This window comes from Columba livia, chromosome 1 (assembly GCF_036013475.1).
Source record: "Columba livia isolate bColLiv1 breed racing homer chromosome 1, bColLiv1.pat.W.v2, whole genome shotgun sequence".
Lineage (NCBI taxonomy): Eukaryota > Metazoa > Chordata > Aves > Columbiformes > Columbidae > Columba > Columba livia.
The window spans coordinates 133782704-133798568 of record NC_088602.1 but is presented as its reverse complement, the minus strand read 5'-3'; the positions used below and the strand labels follow the sequence as shown (position 1 = coordinate 133798568).

Below are 15865 nucleotides of genomic sequence, written 5' to 3'. Positions count from 1 at the left end.
TTCTGCCCAGGTCATTGAATTCAAGAGGGCTCCTCCCCTAATCAGGTGGCTATGAGATCAGTCCCAGTTGGTTTTATGTCTACGTCCTTGGAAGACCATGTATTAGACAGGCATTTCAAATAACTTGCACTCTGAATGACTCTTTCAAACAGTACTTATTTCCAAATTACCACCTTTATGCCTGAGGACAAGTAAGTATAAAATAAGTATACAGGAGAGAATCAATGACATGTCTCTGCTGAATTAGGTAAACCCTAAATAAAAATGTATCAAGGGAGAGGAGTGGAGAACAACTGCCTTTTGGCTTGAGATAGCTGAACAGGCATAAACGCTGGCTGGGTAGAGAGATCTCTTACTATCTTGCTTTTGTCTTATCAGACTTCTATATCCTGGAAAAACTGTTTGCTTTGCACTGCTACAGACTGAACAGATTATCTAACCTAAGCAGGAACCTGTATTAACATTCTCACCAGAGTCTGTCACTGTAAATTCTCAGCAAATTTGCCCTCATTGCAGTTAAGAATTTAGTTACGTAATGCTAGTTGCTGAAGCTGTAACTCTTGGCATCAAAACAGTTTGTATGAAACGCCAGTTTCATGAAACGTTCTCTCATTTGAAGGACTTCTTTCCTATGCATGAATCATGCTCACCAAACTGAAAATTAAGGACATGCTCAATACTGAAAATAATAATCAAAAGAATGAAGGGGAGAAGAAAGAACATACAAAAATTAGAGCTCATTATTATCATTTTAAAGTACCAGTGTTTGTAAAACATAAGCATGTGAAAGACTGAATCTCATTTGATCAACCCAATTAAACATTAAATAATTGCAGCCAATTATGCAAATATCATACAACAATATTAATTTGTTGATCTTTTTTGAACAGTCTCAAATTCTACTAATGTTAGACTATCTTATGTCTTAAATGATCAATTAGGAGAACCATAACTAAGTGATGAAGAATGGATAATTGCCTAGTTATGATGTACCAAACTCTTTCTATGTAAATCTGTTGCAATTAAACAAATAGGGCACATGGAGAAAAGATGCGCAGATGTTCTTTTATCATCTATTATTAGCCCAGGAAATACCACAGTTCCCTCCTAAATTTTACAGGCAAAAATAGGGAGAATGCAATACTGACTATTATTTACACATATTGTTTCTTTCCTTTGGTTAACAGAATAAAAAAAGCAGTGGTAGAATGCAGGGTAGAGCAGCATGCAACGTCAGAATAGTTTCCTGTATTCTAGTGACCTGTCAGCTCCCTTATTTACACGTTTTAATGTTGAAGATCTAGAACCTATTCACCTGGATCCCATTTAGAAAGAAGCACAACTTTGAGTTGACCTTGTCAGAATAAAGCAATTAACCAAGATGTTAAAGACAACAGCTAACATATGCACACTACATGTTTTCATACTTCTCTTCTAGAAAAGTCTATGCATTTCTATGGGTCATTCCAGTTTCAACTCTCATAACTTTGAAGTCTCCATCAGCGCAAAATGTGCAGTAAAAGGAAAGGTGTCTCTCTGGTCAGAACTGGAAACAGTGCAAACCACAATAAATGGAACCGCCTGTTTTCCTCACATTAAATTATGTACACCCACTTTAAGAAGGGTTTTATGCAACTTCTAGGTTTACAACACAGTAAAATAACTCTTCTCGCTGTTCCTTTTTCATTCTGACTAGTGAACAGATTATTGCTGGCATACTGGTGCCTTCATGGGGATTTTTGATACATGATACCTGTCAACTCTATCAATATCTTGACATGTTAAAGTATCATACAACCACTTTGCTGTGCATTTGAAGTTAGACATTTCCACTTTCCCTTTTGCTGCTACATCTAAGAAGAACATAAGGGGAAAGATCAGACAATTCAGTAAAGGGAAGCCATATTTGGTTGCCATTACATCATCTTTAGAGAGCTCCATGCCACACTCCAGTTAAAGGCACTCTTCAGTTACGATACTTATCTCATTGCATAAAACTCTCTATCCCACGTTGCATCTTGACATATTCCCCATGTCGATTTTTCCACCTCTCTAATTAAAGACTACCAGCAGCTTATAATATGAAGACCAGCACACGATACAGATCAGTCAGAAAAGCAGAAACACAATACTATTGCTACTGTAAGTGAAACAACATTTTGTGCTTGTAGCTGTATTCTAAAGAGAAAACTATCAAACAAATTTTAACAATGGTTACATTGTCAGAGAGAACCTTCAACTGTTCTTCATTAAAACAACAGACTGGAGTGCAGTGAAAGACAGTAAAAGTAATGATCTGAGGAAGCAAAAGGAAGTGATGGCTAAGAAGGGGTTGTCTTTAAAATCTGACTAACAGCAACAGGAAAGCCATAAGGCTATTTTTTAGCAGTTGTATAAGGCATGGATGGTCTATTAGAAATTATATTTTGCCTTTTTAAAGTGTATTAACAAATGGTAGTAAATACAAACGACTTAGAAAGCATGTGAGAGATACCATTGGATCTTAACAAAAATAAAGTGCTAAGTATTTCCCTTAATATTGGTGCATCCCTACTGCAAACTATGGCAATTAATATTTCAGTTTTCCTTCTTATAGGACTCCATTAGTGTTGAAGTTCCACCATTTTTACACTGGAGTAGCACTTTGGAACATCGATACAGAATATGGTGATTTTTTTTTTTTTTTGGCAAAATATATCTTAAAGCTGTTCAACAAAGCTGTGTGCAAAAAGAGAAAGCTAAAAAATATTACAGTATAACTGTTAATGAACATTTGCAGAACTTACTTCCCTAACTATGGGCTACTTGTTCTATATTGCATCCAACAGGATCAAGACTGCATGTGAGAGGACAACAGTATATGAAGCAGTATGTGATTGATCAGAATAAAACCAGGGTCTGAAATCCCTTCTTGTGCTAGGCATTTTCTGCTGACAACATAACTTGTTCCTTAATAGGAAGGCCATATTAAAGTACACGTTGTCAATGGAGGCTGGATATATTTCACAGTAAGTCAGGAAGGGAACAAGAAAAACATTTTCCTGATCTAAATTATGTGACTGGCTGTTGCAAGAAATTCCTCAGTCCAAAGGTTTGGTTGCTTAGAAGAGCAGTTCAACTGTCACAGCCACACTTGTCTAATCTTATTTTCTAGACAATCACCTGGAAGACAACACTGTCTGCAGTGCCCAGCTCTGTGCTCAGCCAAGTGAAAGGTGATTCTTGTCTCAGCAGGGCCTGCCCCAGCCCAGTACATCATAAATGGAAGGATGTCGTCAACTTTTAGAGAGGTATTCACTGCCCAAGCTGTTGCTGCATATCCCCATGGAGGGAAAGGCAATAGGCCAACCAAGAGCATACTGCAGGCTAGATCAACTCAGAAAATTTTGGCCTGAAGGACAGAGCTGTTATTTGACAGAGTATGCATGAAGAGATCTAGAGCGCTATGCAAGATAAGGAATGCCCCACACAAGCAAATTATGAAAGGAAAGAATGTATGGCTAAACTTAATTGCTTCCCGAACACCGAGCAAAAGGCAGAATAACGTCAGTAGAACCCTGTGGCCAACCAACAGGCAATGTCTTTGTTATATGACAATGTGCTCTGCTGGTGATAGCAGCTAAAGTAAAACAAACAAACTGAAGAGCAGTTGAAGAATGTTTTACAAGTTTTTAGACTGTACATAAGACACAAGGAGGCACTAAGAAAACTCTTAGGAAAGTTCTATTGCTAACATTTAGAACCTCTACCAGGAAAACAGGCTTCTAGTAACAGGATTACAGTAGAAATCAAAATGATTGTGTTCACAATTTGCCAGATTGTGGAAACAATCACCCTGGGGAGCAAACCGATACAGAAACTAAGCTACGCACAGGCAGCTACAGAAGTTGTCATTATTCATGTCTGTTCTGCCTGGAGGGTCTGACTCTTCCACCTTCACGACACCAGCACTGTCCAGTCGCTGTCTTCTCTTCCATACTGAAACAAAGCAAAAATGGAGTTTAAGAATAAATGTTAAAAGTAACACTGTACACTAATGATAACTTCTTATGTCTATCCTCATAAAGATTCATATCCACCACCGTGACAGTAGTTCACATTATTTCTTATACCTTTACTGCTGTCTTTTATTTGAGCAAAGCCTAAAGGCAGCTTGAAGCTTTGTCTTTCTTCCAAGAAGTAGACTGGGAAAGGCCAATACTGATACTCACTAGAAATGACACAGAATAGTTCTGCTTCACCAAGCTTTCCATCAATTGAATACAATTATTCCCTGAGGTCTGTTCACTAATTCATAAGTATGCCCCTACTCAAGCTCAAACAAACAAATTGTTTTTATTTCTTTTTATTTTCAAGGTGGCTTTTTATTATAGCATTCTGATTGAATGTGAAATAAAAATCCACCACAAATACCACAGAGTATAATTAGAGAGAACTGTAACCAAACAAAACAAATTGTCTTTCCATACACAAAACAACAGGGTCACCAGGAAGAAATGAAGGCAACCTACTACGTGGAGCTTTATCCCTTCCAGGGGATGATATAGTCCCAAGGCAGCACTTCGGGTTGTTAAACTGGCTCCAAGTTCTCAAGCTCTTTGTCACTGGCCCTATAAACAATGCTCCAGAGAGCCCCTAAAAGGCACACAGGGCGCAAGTGTGTAAGTAAAGCAAAGGTGGACAGACTAGAGGCACATGTAAGTTGGGAGGCCTTCGTCTCACAGTACCATGTTCAGGGAGCTTGAAAACACGAAGCAATAAAACCTGTTTTTAGAGGCTTTACGTAGGCCGAAAAGATCACTTGATGATCATTTCTCCAGAGAGGATAAAAGGAAGTTCCTCCAATTCAGGTTCTGCATCAGTAGGTAAGGAAATAAACGCACACTAAAGCAGGGAAAATATAACAGCTCCAAATGAGGATAAGCCAGAAAAAACACACTTCTAGATCCACAAAGGAATGCTGTTCAGTGTGCGTGTGTTTCACTCTTTACTCCAGCAGGTAAAGCCTCTAAATGACCTCCACATGTACCACGTCTGCTTTTTCTTTTCACTACTAATTCTGCTGCTCCTGTTCTGCAGCCTGTGATGTGCTTCACTAAACACTGGTAAGGTGCTACACAAGACCTCGGATGAGTTGATTGTTCAAAGGATTTCCAGTTTGCATTCCCAGGTGTCAGCATGGTTACCTTGGGACCTCTAACCAAGGAAAAGCAGATGTTATCAGTTTAGCCACAAAACATGGATTACTTTCATGTAAGGCAATGTTTTTTGAGGATGGAAGCCAAGAGAGAAGAAAAAAAAAAAAATCTCTCTTCGGCCTTCATACCACGGGTTCTCAGAGAAAAGGTAGCACCCCCACCTCCCCCAAACCAGAAGGCAGGCAAAGGCCAGGAGATTAAGTTTTGCTGGTAGGGGTATCACCTAATGCTCTGATGCTGACTTCAAAAATTGAAGGGGCTGGTCTGAGTTGCCATTTGACTATGGTTTGAACCTGCTTGCAGAATTAAAAGGAGAATGGAGATGCTATACCACAATCACTCCGGAAATAAAAGCAGATTTAGATTCCTTTTCTGATTCTGCCAAAGACACTGTTACTTCACCCTAGTCAATACCATCCTTCTTTTCTTCCCCCGAGGTCCTGCTTTGTAAAAATTAACATATCCATTCTCCTTCCCTGGTTGTTTTCCATTGGCCTATCCAGTCAGATTGTGCAGCTTTGAGAAAGATACAGCTTTTGCCTAGAAGTCTGTTCACTGCTGTCTTGACTACCAATGTATTAAATGTATTTTATATCGTGTAGTACAGAGAATATATCTTACTTTCTATCCAACCTTTCCAAGTTGCATCCTGATCTATGCTTTAAAGGGTATAGCAAAGCCTTGTTTATTCTCAAAGCATGGAGTACAAAACCACAAAAACATCTGAGTGGTGTTTTCAGTGAGTGTATTCCCAGAGAAAATAATCTCATCTCTTAAATCTTCTACCTCAAGCAGTTATAGAAGACAGCGTACTATGACTAATTCATTCATAAGCATACTGTTACTGTATACAATGTAAATAATTTAATCTAAAATCTTTATTAGCCTTTAGTAATCATGATTTCCACTCAGTGATAGGAAGAGAAATGTACATCACAATGCTACTACTGTCTCTCTCAATTGGCATAAGAAAATGAATCAGTTCTGCCCATGAGTTTCTAATTTGTCACTCTAGTTCTAGTTCCACTGAACAGCTGTTCAAATCCAAAGAAATCCTGTTGAGCACAGAAGACTTGCAAAAGAACAATCAGCAGCATGAAAACGGACTTGGAAACACAATAATGAAGGTACTCTGAAAATGCTAGACAAGCATGCATTGTGCACAAGGGAATCAGTATAATGATACTGGATATGGATCCCTGCAGCTCTGGGCCACAGGTGCATACGCAGAACAATGCTGATACTGAAAATGTGGACTTTTTTTACAAATAACCATTGTCCAACATGAAATGGACATATTGCCCTAGTTCAGACAACAGCGCAGAACAGACCAAAGCTGTGTATGGCTGTAATTTCCATTGCATTTTGTTCTTCAGAACTTGAACGTTCTTTGGAATAATCTCCAAATGAGATTATCATAGTCTAATGATATTGCAAAGAGATTTTTTTTTCTCCTCCTGGCAGAATAAATGACACATCTTTGTGAAAGATTCTGAAAACTCCTCTGACATGTTATCACATATTACATTTTGTGTTTTGCAGCATTGTTTTCTGTGTGACAACCTGGGGCTCGCTTGGGTATGAGCTGATCTTTCCAGAGACAGAAAAGTGCAGAAACACAATCAGCACCCACTGACTGACTCTCAAAGGGGAAGCAGCCACCATTCTCTTTAAAATCATATCTCTAACAATGAAGTGTTCTAACTCCCCCGGCTTTTTTAAAGAAGGAAAAAAACCCAGAAGTAAACATACACATAATAGTCCAGCACTTTCCAGGGATAATGGATTTACTCTTGGCATGTAACTAATGAACGCATGGTATGTGCACAGTTGTAAGACAAAAAGGTCCAAGAATGATACTGGTTAGAAGCAATCCACACTTTTTCAGCGTCCTCCTGAGCCTTGTTTGGGGGTGTAAAAGCAGGGTGATCAGGGAGGGCATGCGAGGAAGCTTCAGGGAGGAGGCTGGATAAATATGTCTTACTAATTAACGCATTATCTATTGGCCAAGGGAGAAAGATGTATATTTTAGTGTTGGCTTCTGAACCAGAATTCTGGGTTTCACAAGCCATTCTTCTAGAGAAGACAGTTGCTTGCCTCGTGACACAAACTGTTAAGCCAGTACCTACTCCCATACATAACTCCCAGCAGGAGTCAGAGTTGCTTTCAGTTCTTTCTGATGCTGAGCTACTCCAAGACTGCAATTAGAAGTGATCAGTGGAGACTCAAACTGGTCACAAATTGCTGAGGGTCCTAACGCATATTGCAAAAGCATCACCTAGACATCAGAAGGCAACACAGAAGTTACACAAGTGCTTTTAGACATTAAAGATGAATACTTGACAAAATGGCTTTAATATAGAGCAGAGTGCTGTGGAAAAAGTGATCAGTATGTATCACAATGAAAAGGGTTATCAATAAAATCAGCTTATAGCCTGGCCCTGAAATAAATTTGGACATAAGAGAACACAAAAAATAAAGTGATGGACACCAACTGTTATTTAAATAGGTGTATCAGGCACTTGGGATGAGAACGATGAAATAAAACTGTGGTATGTAGTGAGATTCTGACAAAGGCTGCTGTGTATTCTCATATAGTAAGATGATTAAAATACTACATGTAACTGAGCTGAGAACATGGAATACTAAGCCTCTCCTCGCCTTCAACAAACAGTAAGAACTAGAACCAAAGGTTCCTATGCTTCTTCCCAGCTATCGGTACTACTGTTCGAAGAGAAAGACCCAGATTTCAAACCATTCCAGCTGGCACAGCAGGGGAGTGTCTCTTTTTGCCCCCATGAAAGCTGGCTCAGCCACCAACACAATGGTACTAGAATATCAGGAATTCTTTCCTCCCTGAATTGCAGCCAAAAATGTCCAATACTATTCAAAAAAAACCAAGAGATGCTGATCCCATGTCATCCACCTAGTGAAGAACAGTCAAGTGGTCCTGCTGCAGCACGGAGCTACAAGTCTTAGCCAGGGATGGGAGGGGGGGAAGAAAAAAAAATAGTTATTCTGGAGACCAGCAGCTGTGAAAGGTGAAAAAATATGTAAAGAACAAGAATACAGAAAAACCACTGAACTGATATGAGACGACCTGACTTGCCCTTGTCTAAGGCTGCTTCAACCTACTTGAATTAAGCAAGGAAAAAAAAAAAAAACACAATAGCACAAAGGGCTGAATAAATAACACTACACAAATGAACCCGCTTATTGTGAGATTTTAGGTCAGTTGACAGAGAACAGCAGATTGCAATTGATGAGTAGTTTTTGTTTGGGGACTCAGCAGAAGAACCCTGTGTCAGATTATTTCTATACACTAGGAAAGGGCCTGTAAAATAGAAACAAAAATAAACTTTAAGACTCTTTCTTAAAAAGTTCTGATTACTTTATGGGATTCATAGAGTTGCTATGTGGTGCAGTACATCTCACAATCTTTCAAGAAGATTCTTAGTTCAGCGCTTACTGGCAGGAAGATAAAAATTGTAGTAGCAAATCTAAGAACCTCTTGACCCAAAAGCTAAGAATGTAGAACAGTAGCCATCAGACTTGATTTCAAGAAATCATTACATTACTGCTACCAGATCTTAAATAAAGGGGCTTGTATTAATAACTTGCCAAAACCTACTCCTATCCCCAAATCCCCCACACCATAAACTATGCTAAATAAAGAAAACAGGCAACTAAAATAAGAAGGGCCATCATGTTCTGATAATTGACTTTATCTGAAATGGTATTGACTTCTATGCCCAGACATGGAGGTCAAGTACGGATTCCAAATAGACTTGGATATTTATCAAAACACAGAGGAAGGAACCGTTTTAAGACAAAGCAGTGACCTTGTGATTGGAAAGATGCTGAGAAACAGAAATGTTGGGTCAGATGGCTGTGCACAGTGAGTGCTTACTGCTTCACCCATCACTTCATTCATCAACCTATATTCATTTGTGATCGTCGTTATTAAGACGCTTTATCTCTTTTTTCCCCTTAAAAGGGAACCTATAACAATAGTACTGGATTTCACTGATAGCAGTAAAAGGGAACCTATAACAATAGTACTGGATTTCACTGATAGCAGTAGTATCTTACAACTCTCATCCAGCTTCCGAGATGAAAAGGGAAAAAAAACACTGTTCTCCATCCATGTCATACTTTTTCAAGGGAGAAAGAAAAAAACAACCACAAAATAAAACAAGAGACAAACCACAGTGCCCATAGGACCACTGTTAAAAGGATTATTTTCTGATGTTTTCAAATTTTCACCTTTTACTATTTTACCTGGTTGAAGAAGAGCATGCACCTTACCTGGATGTCACTCAGTTTATTCAGGAGACGGGTTGTTAACTGAGGTCCATTCTCCATAGTTGGAATGTGCAAATGCTGACATTGAATAAATACAGGGCAGGGAAGGAAAAGAGAAAGAGAGAATCATATGTAATAATAGCTTTATATACCATATGAATATCTCAGGGTCACCAAGAACTTTAGTAAATATTTACCAAGCTTTCTAGCCCTCCTTACAACTAGGCAAGGGTTGTCATAATGATTTTTTTATAGGAAGGCATGCTGAGCCAGTGAAAAGTTAGATCAGTTGAACTGTTATGCTGTTTTTAAACAAAGGCTAATCTAAGCCTTCCAAAACACCTGTTCAATATGTAGAGTATATTGTACAGGCAAGAGTAGTAACACTATATACACTACTTCAGTTCAAAGTATACTGTGTAGAAAAACAACAGCTGTATTTAAGGTACTTATCACTCAGCACCTTGATATGTCTCATATTATCTTATCATCTGATAATATCAACACATTTATTTCACCTTATTAATTCAAGGAATGTCACCTTACAGACATTTGCTCTACTTGTCATATTTAATAGAACAAAGCACATCCATGTATGTAGCTGCAATAACCCAGCCTTCTGAACTAACTTTGTGCTGTTTATCAGGTCAGTTTAACAGGATGAATGCCTGTGGAATTCCACCTGTGCAGGAGAAACCTCCCATATGGTGTATGGTAGATAGAAGCAGCTGTGCACCCTCCTGAAAGAGCTCTGCCATCAGTACTGGTTCCTTACAATGGCAGGTGAAGAAGAGATTAACTCAAGAAGGAAAAAATGCAGTGGCTCGGAAATGTAGTTTCCTGCAAAAGTCTTTCCCCTCTTTACCTTTCCTAGGTGGGAGAATGTATTTTTCTGTACCTTCAAACAGGCTCAGAACTTTTTTCTTCCTTTTCCCAGGGACTGAGATTTTTTTATTTTAACTATAAAAAATCCCAGAAAAGCAGAGGTCAAGTTCTCTTCTGACAACATGCTAGTAACTCACTTGAGAAACAACTTACTGACACTGTTTATCTTTCCAGGAGACTCTGGTAGCACTCCTTTTCTATCTCACTTGTTTTTTTGCTTCAGGTGCAATTAATTATGATAAAATTCTAAGGCGGGGGGAGGGGTGGCAGCAAAGATGTGGGAAGAGAGAGACACATTTTCTTACCTTGCCCTTATATAAAATTTTAGAGACAGGGCATACAATACAAGCTGTTCCAGCACCAAATATCTCCTTTACTCTGTTCTTTTCCAAGGCAGCTGTCAGGTCACTCATGGTAATGTATCGCTCAGACACTTTAAATTCTTTCTGCACAAGAAGAACCAACCATAAAAACTGTTAAAAATGGTTTGCATTTTTGTTTTCCATGTCAAACCCCTCTAACAGAACTAATAGTCTACTAGCAACCAGACAAGTTTTGGCTCTGATCTTGTGACCTTTTCAAACTTCTCAGCATCACACAAGATAGAATCTAATCAAAACAATGACCATCTAGGAAGCCAGTGGTTTGCCAGATACAATGCTGATGACTAAGTGGCATTTCCCTCTGATTTGGTACAGAACATCAACATTATGCACTAGGGAACAACACAGCAGAATTTGCCACAGGTTACATGACATGGGATCTGACTACTCATGGTCTCTCACATGCTAAAGTTTGTACAGAAGTTACTCAATTATGTCAAGAGAGATTTGCATCCCATTCAGACAATTCCTAAGCAAAATACATTCTATTAATTCCACCTGCAATGCCAACTAGATGTGATACATTTCTTTAAACCCTGGAGAAATTTCACATTGTAGCCTGCATACAGCCGTTACATAGAAAAATTAACATACTACAGGTATGAGCAAATTAATTCATATCTGACAGTCTTAACATAGGAAGTGTTTTACCTTCTACAACTTTTTAAGAATGCATAGCAACTGTTTGAGAGAACGTGTTTAGAGAACAAAAATAAACATCAAACTTTGAAATTTTCATTTCATGGATTTATGTGGACTTAATTGTCCTGACAGACCAAACTAAAGCTTAGCTCTTGTTTTATAAGCAAGATTTTAACACAAAACAGAGATGCTTAAGACAGCAGAAAACACGATTAGTGCTGGACAGGACAGTACTTGGAGAGCGAGCAGCAGGGACACCACGTAAGCAGAGTTTCAGATAGGTTATGGAATGGAAATCAAGAAGAAGAAAACCACCTTTGTGAGAGTTGAAGACACCTAATTATTCAAGAGGACTGAGATGAGAGTCTGGTATCTCACAAACAAGCCCTATCAAGTGGAGTTTCTCACTTATAAAGGAGATGAGACTGAGAAGTGTGCATGCATATCTGCACTAGGGGAGTACCAATACCAATAAAGATGCGTAAGAGCTCAGTGCAGGTCAACAAGTGACACACACATGCCGTGAAGTACATGCCTAGCTCTCTTCACTGCCAGTTTGATTTAAGTGATATAACTGTGAACTGTATTTCAGGAAATCTTTCAGCTACAGGTGGCTAGAAGCTGAGTTAACACCAGGGGGAAAGTATCACGCACGCCTGTGTTATTCTTGTTACTACTCCCTAAAAATCAGCCTGACTAAAACCAGGACACTGGGCTTGATGAGACTTTGGCTGTATAGTATTCTTATCCAAGCTGGAATAAAACCTTTCAATACCATACAGGCAGAGTGAACAGTTTGTTGCATTTCAAGAGGAAAGTACTTGGATGGCCACACTACCGATCTGGAATGTGGAAGCAGATAGATGACTTCAAGATTGTGGCTGGATTTTAGGCTGCATGCTAGTTACTAGAAATAGGGTGGAAACATGAGAACTAAGTGGAGAAATAGTGTGCTGATGACTGAAGGCTGTGGTCATGCACAGTAATTGTTCCCTTGCTTTAAGTTGCTGGTACTAGTAGATTTAATGAGAATTTTCATGATAAATACTACACAGAGCTACTCTAACAAGCTTGGTGTTGTTGTGTGTGACAGGTGTGGGTATTCTGCTTATGTTGCTGGGAATCTATGAATTAGCATGCCCTTAGTTCCCATTTACGTTAAGGGATTTGAACAGATCAGTTGAACTTAAAGATACTGAGCACCACGAATGTTTACTTCCATCCATGTTGTAACATAACAGCAGAAATCATTACTGCCAAAGTCGAAACACTCACCCAGTTGCGTGCCAGATCCAAAATGCTTTGTCTTGTCACTCCTGGAAGGATGATGCCATCTAAAGGTGGGGTTGCCAGTTCATTTTCTGTCAAACACAAAAGAAATAGATACCTTGGTTGAAAAACAAAGAAACAAAAATATTACATCAATATTACACCAAACTTGAAAATTAAAAAGTTGAATAATATCAGAAATGTTCTCCACCCAGTAAGATGCAACATATACCAGAGTTTTATAAGAACACAAACTACACAAATTCACTTCCAGTAAGTTGTTGTTATTTGGAAACTTTTGAGTATGCTTCAGTGGGTGGGGAAGAAACACATTTAATACATTAATAAATACATGGCTAAAGCCTGGTAGTAGGTTTTATTCCACAGCGTATTACGGATTTAGTGTAAAACTACTGGGAAGCAATGAATGGCTCAGTCTTCAAATTCAGAATAGAGAGGCACAGGCAAAGCCATGCCATAATCCCACAGCAGATCATGACGTTCCCTGAATTGCTTTACTTAATTTTGAAATACGGGATCCAGTATACCTCCTTTCTAACATTAATACGAAATATGTACCAGAAATTTTGAGGCTCATTTACTGAACAAGCAAAGCAGTAGAAACCTTGACAAATGTGTCTTGAGACTTCCTGAATGATCTTTTGTCTTAGTCTAGGCAATCTTTTTTGCCCCTAAATTTCTCTATAAACAAAAAGAGTAGTCCTAAGAAAATTCCAAAAGCACCAACAATTCAAATTGTTCAACTAGTTTGGTTTGTTAGCTAGTTTTTCTTGTTTGCTTTTGAAAAAGAACATTACATAAATGTTCATCTAACATAACTAATGAAATGGTAGATAAATGGTAATCCATACCTGGTAGATACTTAAATTACAACACAGAAGTTTGTATGTAGTCTTTGTTAGTCCATTTGACCTTTTCAGCAAATCAGAGCTGACATTTTTCATTTGAAATCATCACTTTCATTTTAAACCATCACATAGCATACTCAATGTTTTCTATCATCAGAGAACACTGAGCATTTACTCTTTCAGACAGCCAGGCTATTTTAAGACATTTTCAAATTTGCACTGAGAAGTGAAGACATCCACAGTCTTTCAGTAATATACTTCACTTTTTTTTTTTTCTAAACATTTTCTCTTCCCATAGAGAATCCATTGTCTTCTTGATCTCATAAGGGTGGTATCCTGCTCATTAAATCCACAAACCATTAAGGTTTTTGATTCATTTTTACTTTAGTCACACAAAAGAACAAGATACGTATCTTCATGTTTTTATTATGCCCCCTTCTCCCTACCCACATAAGATCACTGAATCCAGGCCTGTTTGAACCCACCTCAAAGGATAAGCTGTCTTAAAAGATATTTCTATACATCCTGTGAAAACTTGCAGCTCTGTAGAAGAGAGAAACATGGTATTCACCTGTGGACTGCGAGAGCAGGATTAACTCAGCTGCTTAATACTCCATTTTCAAGAGTCAACCAGATGACAGGCTGCCAAGGGAAGTGCTGGAGGCACCATCCCCGGAGGTGTTTAAAAGGTGCACAGACGAGGTCCTTAGGGACACTGTTTAGTGCTAGATTCAGATTATGGTTGGACTTGATGACCTTGAGGGCCTAATCCAACCAGAATGATTCTATAATTCTGTGCACAGGTGCTGCCTGCCAGCCAGCACACACACAGCTCCAGGGTGAGGGCCACAGGGCTCCCTCCCACTCTGGAGGAGCTGCGGTAGGATACGGGAAACGGAGGATAAATATGTGGAATTCTTCCCTGAAGCTGCTACTCACTGTCTGTTCTCTCAGGAAATGTCTGTTATTTTTTAATGCAGCCACTCCTGGAATTATTCATTTGGATTAGAGTTTTTCCTACCTATGCTTCCATGTTCCTTTTATAAGGATCCACATACACATAGGTAATAGATGTACACTGCCATGCCAAAATGTATAAAAAATTGCTCTAGAACAGGCTATATATTCTGCTCAGGTTTGAATAACAAATAGTGCCATTCTGTAACGCAGGAGTGTCAAACTCATGCTCACTGGGTCCCACATTAGCCTCGTAGTTACCTTCAAAGGGCCGAAAGTAATTTTAAGACTGTACAAATGTAACTACTCCTACCTATTCTGACTCCTAAGTACAGCAGCGGTTTCTTCTTTCTCATACAGTCAGGAAGAGTATCTTTCCTTTTTTTGGAGTCTGTCTAGCATCACTCCTAATTGTGATGCCTGTCTCATCTTAATTGTGGCACAACTATCAAAAGATGAAGATTTTAAAACTTTCCATGAGCTACAGGGCTCACCTGCTTCTGAACACTGAAAACCCGATGTTCTGTGTTTGTGACCCAGTCATATACAAGTGCTCCCTTTTCTCTAACAGAAAACTTCACTTAACGTGGACCTGTGGCAGATGCACTTCTCCCACTACAAAAGCAACAGAAACTTCTAGGCTGATGGACCGCTATGGTCATGCACACACCCCCTGGCCAACAGCAGGGCCTCTGACAAGCAAAACACCTTTGTTGAGAGAAGTTTCTGGACTACTACCATAAATGGCCACAGCTCAGTTTTAACTGGGGTGTAACTGGAGCCTGCCAGAGACCCTCATTGAGCTTGTCTTCCTTGGAGCAGTGGTTCTGCAGTTAGACTCTCCTCTTTAGACTGGCCATCTGAGAAACATTCCTTGAGGACTGAGACACATTGCTGACCTGGTAAACAATCTGAGTACCCCTGAGAGTCCTCACTTCGTAAAAGTGGGAAGATGTACTTTGAATCATCATTCTAGAGTTTTTGGATCTGATCCCCTTGTGTTTGAGCTGGCTGTGTAGTAACTGAACTCCTAACCAGTATGTGAACGTGGGTTTTACAAACTTGAGTGTTGAAAAATTTTTGATAAACCCCGTTTGTAGCTGGTTTTCTGCTAAAGAGTTCTGGTTACAATAAAGTCTGTTTGGAGCTTATTGCCTTCCTAAATTGACTTTTGGGGTGCATCCATGACAGGACTTTAATACCAAAGATTGCGACTACACACCAGATGAAGTTCTTTATTTGGTGATTTTGCCACAGATCTTGGCAAAGATCTGTTTAAGCTCAACAACATGTATAGATTGATGTGAGCTAGTTTGAAAAGGTGCCAAACCAGATGCGAAACAGCACTGAGCAGACA

General features: G+C 39.1%; 1 protein-coding gene across 15 annotated transcripts in view; it reads right to left on the bottom strand.

The window, feature by feature from the left end:
* Positions 1–3146: 3146 nt before the first annotated feature.
* BCAT1 (branched chain amino acid transaminase 1) overlaps positions 3147–15865 on the bottom strand; it is a 65415-nt gene continuing 52696 nt past the window's right edge. For all 15 annotated transcript variants that reach the window (XM_065031147.1, XM_021295936.2, XM_065031169.1 and 12 more), the window contains 4 exons: positions 12689–12774; positions 10694–10834; positions 9507–9581; positions 3147–3978 (listed from right to left, as the gene is read on the bottom strand). In XM_065031147.1, coding sequence (XP_064887219.1) covers positions 3937–3978; positions 9507–9581; positions 10694–10834; positions 12689–12774 — 344 coding nt within the window. In that variant the 3' untranslated portion in view covers positions 3147–3936. The remainder of the gene's footprint in view (positions 3979–9506; positions 9582–10693; positions 10835–12688; positions 12775–15865) is intronic.